The sequence below is a fragment of the Takifugu flavidus genome, chromosome 18 (genome assembly GCF_003711565.1).
Source record: "Takifugu flavidus isolate HTHZ2018 chromosome 18, ASM371156v2, whole genome shotgun sequence".
Taxonomy (NCBI): domain Eukaryota; kingdom Metazoa; phylum Chordata; class Actinopteri; order Tetraodontiformes; family Tetraodontidae; genus Takifugu; species Takifugu flavidus.
The window spans coordinates 9,558,479-9,570,242 of NC_079537.1; the positions used below are offsets into that span (position 1 = coordinate 9,558,479).

The 11,764-nt window shown below is 51.7% G+C and overlaps 1 protein-coding gene across 2 annotated transcripts; it reads left to right on the top strand.

The window, feature by feature from the left end:
• The first annotated feature begins 1,431 nt into the window (after positions 1–1,431).
• usp31 (ubiquitin specific peptidase 31) lies at positions 1,432–11,367 on the top strand. 2 transcript variants are annotated; one of them, XM_057014476.1, is made up of 16 exons: positions 1,432–2,635; positions 2,774–2,902; positions 3,122–3,213; positions 3,308–3,400; positions 3,800–3,935; positions 4,292–4,439; positions 4,523–4,703; positions 4,792–4,903; positions 4,982–5,076; positions 5,447–5,524; positions 5,664–5,793; positions 6,269–6,388; positions 6,461–6,686; positions 6,760–6,918; positions 6,990–7,142; positions 7,278–11,367. In XM_057014476.1, exons 1-16 carry the CDS (start codon positions 2,111–2,113, stop codon positions 8,717–8,719), a joined length of 3,819 nt encoding a protein of 1,272 aa, XP_056870456.1. In that variant the 5' UTR covers positions 1,432–2,110; the 3' UTR covers positions 8,720–11,367. The 2 variants fall into 2 exon arrangements, with proteins under 2 accessions (XP_056870456.1, XP_056870455.1); XM_057014475.1 differs by having other exon boundaries at positions 6,269–6,686.
• Positions 11,368–11,764: the final 397 nt, after the last annotated feature.

Genomic DNA, 11,764 nt, shown 5'->3' on the forward strand with positions numbered 1-11,764 from the left:
GAACAACAACCGGAGGATCCACCGAAGACAGACGCAGAACCCGCCGACGTGATGAGAGAGTGGAAAGTCGTGTTTTAATCAGGTGGGTCTATTTTCTGGCGGAGTCATTTCCAACTTTAATCTAGCGCCACGGCAGCATTTTCATTACCATCCAATCACACTTCTGAGTCAACCAAAGGTCGCTCAGACACTGGAATCAGGACATCCGTCCGTCCCTCTTTCGACCATCTGGGAGCGACGGTTTTAATAAGTTGAGGGCGTCGGAAAAACTTCATCAAATCAGAGAATAGGCAGGTCAAAGGTCAACATGACCCAGCTCATGGTAAATTACACCATAATTGGATGACGGAGATGTATTTAAAATGGCTGAATTGACATGTGCACCTGTGTGTGTCGATGTGCACGTGTCCATTCGTGGATGTTCTGATCCCACCATTCGGATTCGTGGGTTAACGCTAAAAACAACAGAACAGTTGAACAAAGTCACCCACGCCTTCCGTCAGACGTCTGAGGACATGACATTCACAGCTCACGTGCACGCGCTGAGTGCAATATTTCACCGTGCGTGATTTCTACACAGCAACAATACTGCCGTGACATCGTGTTTACATCTCCATCGGCAGTTTGCTCCGCAAAAACAAGCAGCTAATCAGCTCCCAACAACACAAAGCAAACGTCCTCGAGAAAATCAAGGCTCATTTTGTCCACAATGCTGGATGTGGCCATCGATGTGACGAGCGTATCCAAGGCAAAGGAACGGATGGATGGATGGATGGATGGATGGACGGATGGATGGATGGATGGATGGACGGATGGATGGATGGATGGATGGACGGATGGATGGATGATGGATAATTAACCTCAAATGGTCTCTTTTCCTGACCAGAGTTTAAGTTAATTTAATATTGATTCATACAGCCATCCTCTCTCTCTCTCTCTCTCTCTCTCTCTCTCACACACACATGCACACACACACACACACACACACAACACACACACACACACACATGCACACACTTTTTTTCCCCTTGTGTTCAATGCGCCTCTCACAGGCAGAAGAGGGAACTTTGCAATTTAATAGATTGTTTTTGTTTTCTTTAAATATTGCCCGGTAAAATATGATTTACTTTAGTGAAAATGAATTAATTACCCAATATCTGTTGTCATTTTTAAAAAAAAACAAAATATTTGGTTACTAAACGACAGGTTACACTTGCACATACAATTGGCCCCAAATTATACGCTGTCAAACAACAACAGGTATTTTAAGGACTGTTTTTTTTTATTTATTTGAACAGATTATGGCATTAAACTGTAATATAGCGGCTATCACGTGTCCTGCAGAGCTGCAGTTCTACCTCCAGTCCAGTAGGAGGCGATCGTTTACAGTAAAACGCGAGGCGCAACATGCCAACACAGGCAAAACGGGGAGAAGAAGAAGAAGAAGAAGAAGAAGTAAAACGATCCTCCTAATTGATAGATGTGCTCGAATGTCCCTGCAAATATGTGAGAAGCGTGGGGTTATTCGAACTCGGAACCGCTTCCATACTGTTTCCATCATCACCCGCACAACATGGCGGATCGTCGGTGTGTTTGGGACTCGGACGAAACGCCTAAAGGGACTACTGCTGTTCGTGGCGGTCTTGTTATTGTAGCTAGCAGCGCTAGTGTTAGCTAACTCAGCTAGCACTGCTGTCTTCTGCTCTCGACGTTGCTGATGTCGATTCGTTCAAATAAGCCACGGATTTGACAGTTTAAACGACTGACCTTAACGATGTCGACGTTCCGCTGCTCATTTATTTACGCAACGGATCGCGGCCAATATAATGGGCGACATTGTGCACCGAGGTTAGCTGAGCCGTGATTTTTACCTACAGTCACACGCTTTAAAAGAAGAGACCTCTGTGAAGATGACACCATCAGCTGAGCTCGGTTACAACACTACACACGGCGCGACTTTGAACGCTAAATAGTCGTCGGTCTTGCTGTCTGCATGTCTTGAAATGGAGCTGCAGGCAGCACACGGCGAGGTGGCCCTGCATCCTCACGATTCCTCCGTCTGAGTTGCTCATCTGCGGCTAGAGATTGGAAACCTAGAAAAACCCTAAACATGTCTTGCAAAGCTGCGGCCAAAGACAAGAAGTCGAGCTTCAGCAAGAAGCTGTTCAGGAGGGGCTCGGTGCGCTCCGTGGGCAGCTTCATGAGCAGAGTCCTGAGGACACTGACGGCCTTATCTCACTTCGGATCTGAAGTGCAGACGGAGGACGACAAAGATGATGGGGGGTTTTCCACGTATAGACCTGGAGGTAAAGAGCCGCCCGTGGATGATGGGGACCTCGGGGGCTTCTTGTGTGGAGAGAGGATTCCTGGAGTGTCAGGCCTCAAGAACCATGGAAATACCTGCTTCATGAACGCGATCCTGCAGTGCCTCAGCAACACTGAACTCTTCGCCGAGTACCTGGTGTTGGAACACTACAAGGACAAGGAGCTGGAGGAGGTCAAGCCGAAGATAAATGGTGTGCATCTGCAAAAGAAGGGTCCTCTGGCCAAGGGGGAGGTCACGGAGCAGTTGTCGGGTCTGGTACGGGCGTTATGGACCTTTGAGTACACCCCTCAGCACAGCAGGGATTTCAAGGTACGTTCACCGGCTCTGTGTGTCCTACTGGGTCTGCGCCGGTCTGCCTGCCTTTATTACCACTCGCATGAATGTCAACGCTGCCTAGCAGATGTTTCCAGGTGACATGTTCTGGCATTTGTGATGCGTTTGTTTCAGAACGCCGTGTCAAAGAACGCCATGCAGTTCAAAGGGAACGCTCAGCACGATGCCCAAGAGTTCCTCCTGTGGCTGCTGGACAGAGTGCACGAGGACATCAACACGGTCAACAGCAGGCCTCCTATAAAGGTGAAGCTGACCCATACTGGCTCATATCACTTTTTATTATTAACGAGCAACATGAACTCGCACAGCTACGTTCAGGCGCCGCAGCAGTCCACTGCTTCAGCCAGTAATAACAGTGTAATAATAAAATAAGAACGCAGTATTGCACTGTGGGTGAAACAAGGCTTTTATTTCACTGTTAAATATTCAGGAATTCCTTTTTTTTTGTTTGCATTTGCTCAGCCGCCTATTGAAGATGACCAAAGCCTAGAGGGGCCATCTCCCCCTCTCTCTGCTGGGTCATTTGTACAAGAACTGTTTCAGGCCCAGTACAGGTACACTTTGGAACCAATAACTTGATTTTTCAAATATTTCTGCTCGGCCGTCTGATCGTTTGTCCATTAACACCAGTTGTTTTGGTCTGTGAAGGTCTTCTCTCACCTGTCCACATTGCCAAAAGCAGAGCAACACCTTTGAACCCTTCCTCTGTATCTCCTTACCGATCCCACTGCCGCACACACGGTGAGTTGTGGCAGCAGGCTGCATGTTGTTACACGTCTGGTTATCGTCCCTCAACCGTTTATACAGTCTGGGTACTGGAGCAAGGAGAAGCTTTTTCCCTTTGATCAGCAGCCTGTGTTTAAGTTGGCATTCTTTTTGTGTGCTGATAAATCTTTGTGTGTGTGTGTGTGTGTGTGTGTGTGTGTGGTTACAAAAGAAGGAATGTGACGTGGCTGACCGATGTGGGAGGGGTGTGCACTTTCAGTTTCAAGTGTGTTTTCATTGTAGAGGTTTTCTGACCAACAGAACCGAGGTGATAAAAGTTGGAGACGTGATGTCATAATTCATGTCAAAGCGGCCACGGGGCAGCAGAAGGCGGCCGCCTGCCTTATTTTGCTTATCGGAACTGTCTTTTTCCAGACCCCTGTATGTGACTGTGGTCTACCAGGGGAAGTATTCTCACTGCATGAGGATCGGCGTCGCCGTGCCCCTCAACAGCACCGTGTACCGCCTCAGAGACGCCGTGTCACGCGAGACCAAGATCCCAGTGGACCAGGTGCTATTCCTGTCTCTTTATCAGCTCAGGGGCCGACACAGTGACACTTTGTTGCCGTAACAGTCAGGTCCCAGAGCCACTGTACTCTTTAGTGCTGAAACTGTGAGTGAATATATGAGTGTGTGTGTGTGTGTGTGTGTGTGTGTGTGTGTGTGTGTGTGTGAGAGAGGTGGGCTCAGTGCACAGTTGGACTGTCAGACATGTTTCAACACAGCTACCCTGGGGGCTGCAACAACAGCCGAGCGCTAACATTGATTAAAAGTGGCAGGATGGAGACACCTTCAGTAAATATTAATGAGGATGAGAAACGCTAACGTTAGCGTGTTTTCCCGAACACCCCCCCCCCACCCTTTCAGTTCGTCCTGACTGAAATGTACTACGACGGTTTCCATCGCTCGTTTTGCGACGACGACGACGACCTGGACATCATCCAAGAGAGCGACTCCATATTTGCCTTTGAGACGCCGGAGACCTTCAAGCTGGAATACCTGCGCACAAAAAGAGGTGGGAAACACCTCTGCCAGACCCTCACAGACAGCTTCTAGACTCTTATCTGTTGTGCCTGCGTGGGTGTCTTTTTTCCCCAGGGAGTCTTCTGGCGAACCTGAACCATAACAACTTGAAGTACGGACCAGAAAGCAGCAGGTCTCCGTCGTTCATGCAGGGCGCAATGACGCCGCTGAGCTCATCACCGAACAAAAACATGGGACCTGAGAAAATGATCCTCCTGGTGTGTAACAGAGCCTGTAGTGGCCACCAAGGAAAGAGGTGATCCAATCAGGAGGTCTGAGGTTGGCGGTCACCCGAACCATCCCGCTCGTCTGCTACAGCGACCACCTCTGGTGTGTGTGTGCAGGTTTGGGCTGCCGTTTGTGCTCTACATGGACCGCACGGTGACCTGGGACGCCCTGCAGAAGGAGATCCTGGAGAAGATGCGCCACCTGCTGAGGCCGGGGGTCTACATCCAGGTAGGGGGGGAGGCTCGAGTGCTGAAGCTTTTGGTGAGATTTGTGTGGAGGATACATGATTTGGGGTTGTCTCTGCAGGTGGGACCCTTCAGTCTCCGGGTGGTGGGTGTTGTTGGCATCACCTACCTCCTTCCTCAGAGCGAACGGCCTCTGTGCCACCCCACAGTCGACAGGTGAGTCTGTGCTCTTCGATTCCGGGCTGATCCCAGTGATGGATGAGAGGTGACGGTGGAGATTTGTCCTTTAATCCTCTCCTGACACACATCCAACCGGTTGGTCTCATTGGGTGGCTCAGGCGACGTGCTCCGACACGACCCGCCGCCTGTTATTGTGCCAGTTTAGCACCTTTGGGCTTTAACCCATGAACACGACGACGCTGAAACATGTCTCAACACGAGCCGCACGGAGGCGCCTCTGATTAACCGGATCCGGCGTCCGGGCCCTGTTTTTAAATGAACAGGATCACGTTTCAGCCCTGCAGCCACAGAGATGGTGTCGGCGGTGAAATGGCTCCTTAACCGCCTGCGTCCGTTTCCCCTGCAGAGCGTACAAGTCCTGCGGACAGGGCGGCCCGCCGCACGTCAAGATTGTGGTCGAGTGGGACAAAGAGACCAAAGACTAGTGAGTGAAAAAGCTCCGATGGTGACCGCAGCTTCCTGTGCTGACGCCCAGCTCAGAGCGGGAAGCATCGTTGGAAACAAACGCTCCGTCTCCACCAGCGTTTCTCTAGATATTTAAACAGACTGGATGTTCTCCACAGCCTGTTCGGACACACTGAGGAGGAGTACATTCCTGATGCTGAGAGCGTTTACCTGCACAGGGAACAACACCATCAGCCGCAGGCCTGCACACTGGCTCAGTGTTTCCAGCTCTACACCAAGGAGGAGCAGGTGACCCCCTGCACACACACACACACACACACACACACACACACGCACACACATCTTCTGTGTGATTTCAGATTATAAATGTCAGATTTTTCTTGGCACGCCGGTGGTGCCTCACACCTGCCGTCCTCATTGCATCATTATGCTTCTGAACTTACACTTTGTATTTCCTGTGTATTTCCTTTGTGTATTTCCTGTGTGTATTTCCTGTGTATTTTCTGTGTATTTCCCATGTGTATTTCCTGTGTATTTCCTGTGTGTATTTCCTGTGTATTTCCTGTGTGTATTTCCTGTGTGTATTTTCTGTGTGTATTTCCTGTGAGTCCATCACATATTCTCAGCTTTAGACTCCTAATGCGGTTAAAGTTGTGATGTTTATTTATTTATTTTTCCTGGTGAGGGGGGGACACGCAGCACGCGCCCTGAGTGGGGCTGGTCGTTCTAAGCGTTGTGGTTTGACGGGCGCCGTGTGTTTCAGTTGGCCCCCGACGACGCCTGGCGCTGCCCCCACTGCATGCAGCTGCAGCAGGGCCGCATCAAGCTCAGCCTGTGGACGCTGCCGGACGTCCTCATACTGCACCTGAAGAGGTTCCGACAGGTGAGTGAGTTGACTGGAGCACGGCCTGCCGTCCCCTCCGGCCTGTCTGGCTCACACGTGTCCGCGGGTCAGGAGGGGGATCGCAGGGTGAAGATGCAGAACATGGTGAGATTCCCGCTGATGGGCATGGACATGGCGCCTCATGTGGTGAAGAGGAGTCAGAGCAGCTGGAGCTTGCCCTCGCACTGGTCCCCGTGGAGGCGGCCGTACGGGCTGGGAAGAAACCCAAACGACTACCTTTACGACCTGTACGCTGTGTGTAATCACCATGGAAACATGCACGGCGGCCACTATACAGGTAACGCCGGCGACAGGTAACGGAGGCGTGGAAGCAGACCAAAGTTACACATGCTGGTCCTGTTGGTGTGCAGCCTACTGCAGGAACTCCATCGACGGTCAGTGGTACTGCTTCGATGACAGCGAGGTGTCTCCAGTGGCCGACGAGGACGTGTGTCAGCAGACGGCCTACATCCTGTTCTACCAGAGGCGCACGGCCGTTCCCTCGTGGTCGGCGAACAGCTCTGTCGCTGGTCCGTATTTCTCTCGCTTCTGTTCTGGGTTTTGGTTCTTTCCCGTGTTTTTGAGCTGTGTCTCTGCTCAGGCTCCACCAGTTCCTCCCTGTGCGACCACTGGATCAACAGGTTACCAGGCAGCCGGCCCGCCAGCCTGGCCTCGGGAGCCTCATCCAGGCGCACGTCGCTGGCGTCGCTGGCAGAATCGGTGGAGTTTCCAGTAGAACGCAGTGAAGATGATGGTGAAACACGGCTTCTTCTTCTTCAGAACTTTCTTTTTTTTTTTTACCTAGACTGACCGAAAGAGGGAGATTGAAAATAACAGATTAAGGAGACGTCAGTGAACGGCTCATCTTCTTTCCGTGTCCTGTTCTTAGGTGGCTTCACCGTTCGTCCTTTTGTGAGGAGCATCCAGCGGCAGAGCTTGTCCTCCAGGTCGTCCATCGCCAGCCCTTTAGCCTTCAGCGACAGCGGGATCAAACCGTCCTGGTCTCTCGCCGCCAAGCTCAACATGAGGTCCAACTCGCCGTCGCGCTTCTCCCTCGACTCTCGCTGCTCCCCCCCCCTGGAGAGGATCGGCGAGTCCTGCGACGACAAAGTCTCCACGTCCTGTTTCGGCAGCTACAGCAGACACGAGCGCTACTTCGGCAGCCGCTCGCCGTTATCCACGATGGAGAGCAACGTGAGCGAGCCGGACAACAAACGCTTCATCGACATGATGTACTGTCGCGCTCCCACGCCGGTGGAGAAGAAGAGCGGCAAACACGAGGCCACGGAAAACAACAACCAGATCACGGCCATAGACCAGAACACGGTCGCCGCCCACGGGACTCCCCCCAAAGAGCAGAAACTCAAGAGCAGCATCGGGGGCTTCGCCTCAAAGGCTGAAAGCACAAGTTCCAGCAAGAACCCCCAAGAGAAAACCCCCAAGAAGCGCCTGTGCGCGACCCTCAAGGCCTCCGAGTCGTCTTCCAGCACCCCCGTCAAAGGGAAGAAGGTGAGCAATAACAAAGACAAGAAGAGCACCTCCACCCCGGCGGGGACCCCCTCCAAAAAGAAGGACACGCCTCCCCCGGCAGAGGCGACGCCGCAGCACAGGCCGTGCATGCGCTCCACGCCGCAGCTGTCCGCTTCGCCCTCGCCGGCGGCGAAGAAAACCTCCGGCGCCGCCGAGAAGAGCGCCGCGAGCGGGCGGAGAAAACTAGAGGAGAGGAGCTTCAGCAGAGATTCTATGCACAGCAGCCCCACGGTGGAGGGGCTCAGAGGGAGCTCGGCAGCCCGATCCCCGCTGCCCAAGAGCGGGGAGAACTGCCGAGCCGAGCGGAGGTTGATCCGGAGCTCCAGCAGCAGCTCCTCCGTCACCAGCCTGCGCTCGCCCAGCGTGTCCACCAGGGAGCAGCAGCGAGGCGGCAAACCCGAGGAGAAGGGCATGTCGTTCTTCAGGAGCGCGCTCCGACAGAGGGAGAGCCGCCGCTCGGCCGATCTCGGGAAGAGCAGCGCGCTGGTGAGAAAGGCCTCCGAGAGGACGTGCAAGCAGAACGGGCAAGCCAAGGACGCCGGCGGCGGCGACGGGCCGAAGAGCGGAGACGCTCTCTCCACGCCGGCGGCCGCTGAGGCGCAGGAAGGAGAAACAAAGCCGTCTTCCAAACCCCCCGGCTCCCTCAGCCGCACTCTGCTGGGCAAATCCAAGTCTTCCACTTCTGAAGTAAGTCTCAAATCTCCCGCCAACGGTAAGAAGCCTCTGGAGCGGACGGCTTCTTCCCGGAAGCTGTCGTCCAACACGCCGTCTCCTGCTCGCACGGCGCCGAGGCCTCAGTGACTTGACCTGTTTTAGACCCAAACTGGAGCTGCTGGCCCGATCCGCCCCTAACCAGTATATTTTCTCTAGATTAACGTTTCGATCGTACGTTTCCTGTCATCCTCATCCATCATTCATTCCGACGCGCGACATCTGCTTGGGAATTTATGTCAAATGTAGCGAGCCGGTGCATAATTGATCCCGGAAGAGATTCGGAGTCTGTTCCTTTTAATATCGCCCGTTTTTAAGGCTGCGTCAGAGGTCTCTGGGCGGACGTCGGCGCCGCTCCAGCCTCGTCTAAACCATCAGCAGAGCCCACATCAAAGCCAACTCTGCTGGTTTGGGGCTTCTTTTTGTTTCACTCGAGTGCTTCTCCAACTGGAAATGTTTTTTATCAGGACTTGAGCAGTTTTCTTAAAGGAATCAAAGGTTTTGGAAGCCTAAAGAACATCTGAATGCATATATTTACTGTCTGTACAGATCATGTCGTGTCTTTTGTCCTCATCAGCCAGACAGAATAGAAATCAAGCGCCTTTCAATGCTGTAGGTGAAAGCACGCGTCGTAGTCTCCGACTGTATGCATCACTCGGTAGGATTGTTGCATCTTATGCACTTTAGAGAAGCTAGTTTTCCCCAGAACAGGAACATAGAAACACGCGTTTGTAAATACCTGACGGCCGTGGTGTCATCTCGGGTGCAGGAGACGCGGAGCAGCGTCACGGACGGGCCTCGGACACCTTCACGTCGGGTCTTTTTAATTATAGGACCGCTCCACACCTGGTGCTGGGAGCCGCCGCCGCCGCCGCGGCGCTCGTCTTTTCTCCCGTTAGCCTGTTTGCAGATGACCTTCAGAACTGTGACCCCACACTTCAGGCGCCGCTTTGTGCTCCCGGGATAATGAACGCTACCTGTGTCCTCTCCGTTGTTGGCGGGATCTGGCCGAGGCCAGCGTCGTTAGCGCTAACGTGGCGGCGGAGGGACGCGGTTGTTGTCGGTAAATGCTGCTTTTTCTAAGAAACCCGGGTGTAATCACAGTCCTGATACCTGCCGGCCCAACGCTGGAATCAGAGCCCGTGAAAGGTCCGTTTAAAGACGGTCGTTGGCTGGAAGTCACTAAACGGCTCCGCGAGGACGACATTAAACCCAACCGTCGTCCTTTGTGGGGGTTTTTTGGCGCCAGAGTTTGGGTCTGATCAGGAAACGATGGAGTCCCGGTGTCGTTCGATGGTCCAAGCCCGTCTGTCTGAGCCGTCTTTAGCTGCTCTTTCCATCTCCTGTTCGCACCGGAACCGTTTACATGGCACTTTGGATCAAAGCCCACCGCGTCCTGCTGGCTTCCTGTTGGAACCAGACCGAGCTGTTACACTCTGTCTGTTTAGTACATTTATTATATTAATAATCCATTAAAAAAGGCTAAACGAGCGCGGGGCTAGCCGTGCTGCTGCTTCCTGTATATCTGATCAAAGCGGAGAATTTCCATTGAAGCTTCCTTTTATTTCTGTTTGTTCAGACACTAAACACACACACACACACACACACACTTACACACACAAACATTTCATATTTGGTTTATTCCACAACAGAACGCTACAGTATGTTGTTGTTATTCTGCCTTCTAACAAATATTCGAGCAATAATCCATAAACGATCAAAGAAGGCAACTCGAGACTCGACATCATTTAGAAAATGTAGCCTGACAAAAGTCCTCCCGTCTTTGTGGCTGAAAGCGTTGCGTGCAGAGGGAGGAGCTAAAGAATGCAGTAGAGCATGTGGACACTAATGCATGTACCTGTTAACTATGCAAGAGTCTTCGTACGGAGAGCCGCCGACGTGTCCCTCAGCTTGATTTTTGCACATCATTCCCACATTTCCGAGTTTGAGAATGTCTCCTGGATGTATCGGCTAACATTTATACGCTACCTTCTGATTCGGATCCGTTTCCTGGGTGCTCTGTTATTTTAAAGAATCCGCTGTTTTACACCAGCAGACGCCAAACTCTGGATATCAGTCGACTCCACTCTCCTGCGTGTGGCCACGTGCGATATAAACGTGCACTTTTATATTGCAGTGACATGGAAAAGTGTTTGTATCCAGGCAATAATCTCATCTCAGCGTGGCGGAGGCAGAAACCCGGCGGGCGGATCAGAGGGTTACTTCTGTGCGCTTTTGTTCAGATAAAACGGCGTTTTCAGACGCGCAGCAGCCGACCGTTCATTTCAACCAACTTCTGACGCCTTAAGAGGTGGAATGAAAGGTTCACGTGGAGGAGCTGGATGGAACGAATGTTACAGCCTGGTTTTTGCTTTCGACGCCTTTCGAAATGTTTTACATTCATGGATTTCTTTTGTTTGAGACGCCCAACTTTTGTATTGTTACGGATCCGCGACCGGTTCATTCTGACATTCTGCCTCGTCTCGATCATTTATACTGGACTCACTCGCATCCCGTTTGTATTTCCTTTTTAAAACGAATGCGTCTCGCTATCTGAACGTGTCAAAGTCTTCTGTGTTAATTTATTTTGAATCATTTTTCATGTACGCACTTTTGTATGTTTTTATTAATTTTCTCCGAAAAAGGACAAACATGTACATACTTTGTTGGTTTATGGCAAATTTCAAAATGGGGAAAGAAAACCCCCCGACACAAACCATAAAAATGCTCCAACATTCCTGCTGTTGTTCTTCTTTCGTCCGCTAGAGGCCGCTTTAACGTAACAGGTGAGCAGTAAAAGACAGGACACGATTCGTCCCGACCAGGGTACTGCAGCTATAGGCGGCGCTAGACCCCCCAGCTTTATACATACAATAAAAAGAAATTCACTTAATCCTTTTTTTAGCATGTTTGCTCCACAGATCTGCTCCAAAATGCCCAAAAATGTGTAAATTGAGGTTCAGTTTTTCCATAGTAGCCACATTTCCCCCTGAGCTCTTTAAATAGAATCAAACTGGTACCCGAGGCCGTATCCTCGAGCGCCTGCGGGTCGCCGGAGTCGCCCGTGGTTTTATCTCCTTTGTCCCCTCTTTTGGCTCGGCTCCGGAGAGCGCAGGCAAATCAATGAGGATTGAT

Excerpts from the sequence above, each read along its gene's own strand:
- usp31 (XM_057014475.1), top strand. The coding sequence starts at position 2,111 with ATGTCTTGCAAAGCTGCGGCCAAAGACAAGAAGTCGAGCTTCAGCAAG. Across the intron at positions 2,636-2,773 it reads AGCACAGCAGGGATTTCAAG|AACGCCGTGTCAAAGAACGC; the intron begins GTACGTTCACCG and ends CGTTTGTTTCAG. Across the intron at positions 3,936-4,291 it reads CCAAGATCCCAGTGGACCAG|TTCGTCCTGACTGAAATGTA; the intron begins GTGCTATTCCTG and ends CCACCCTTTCAG.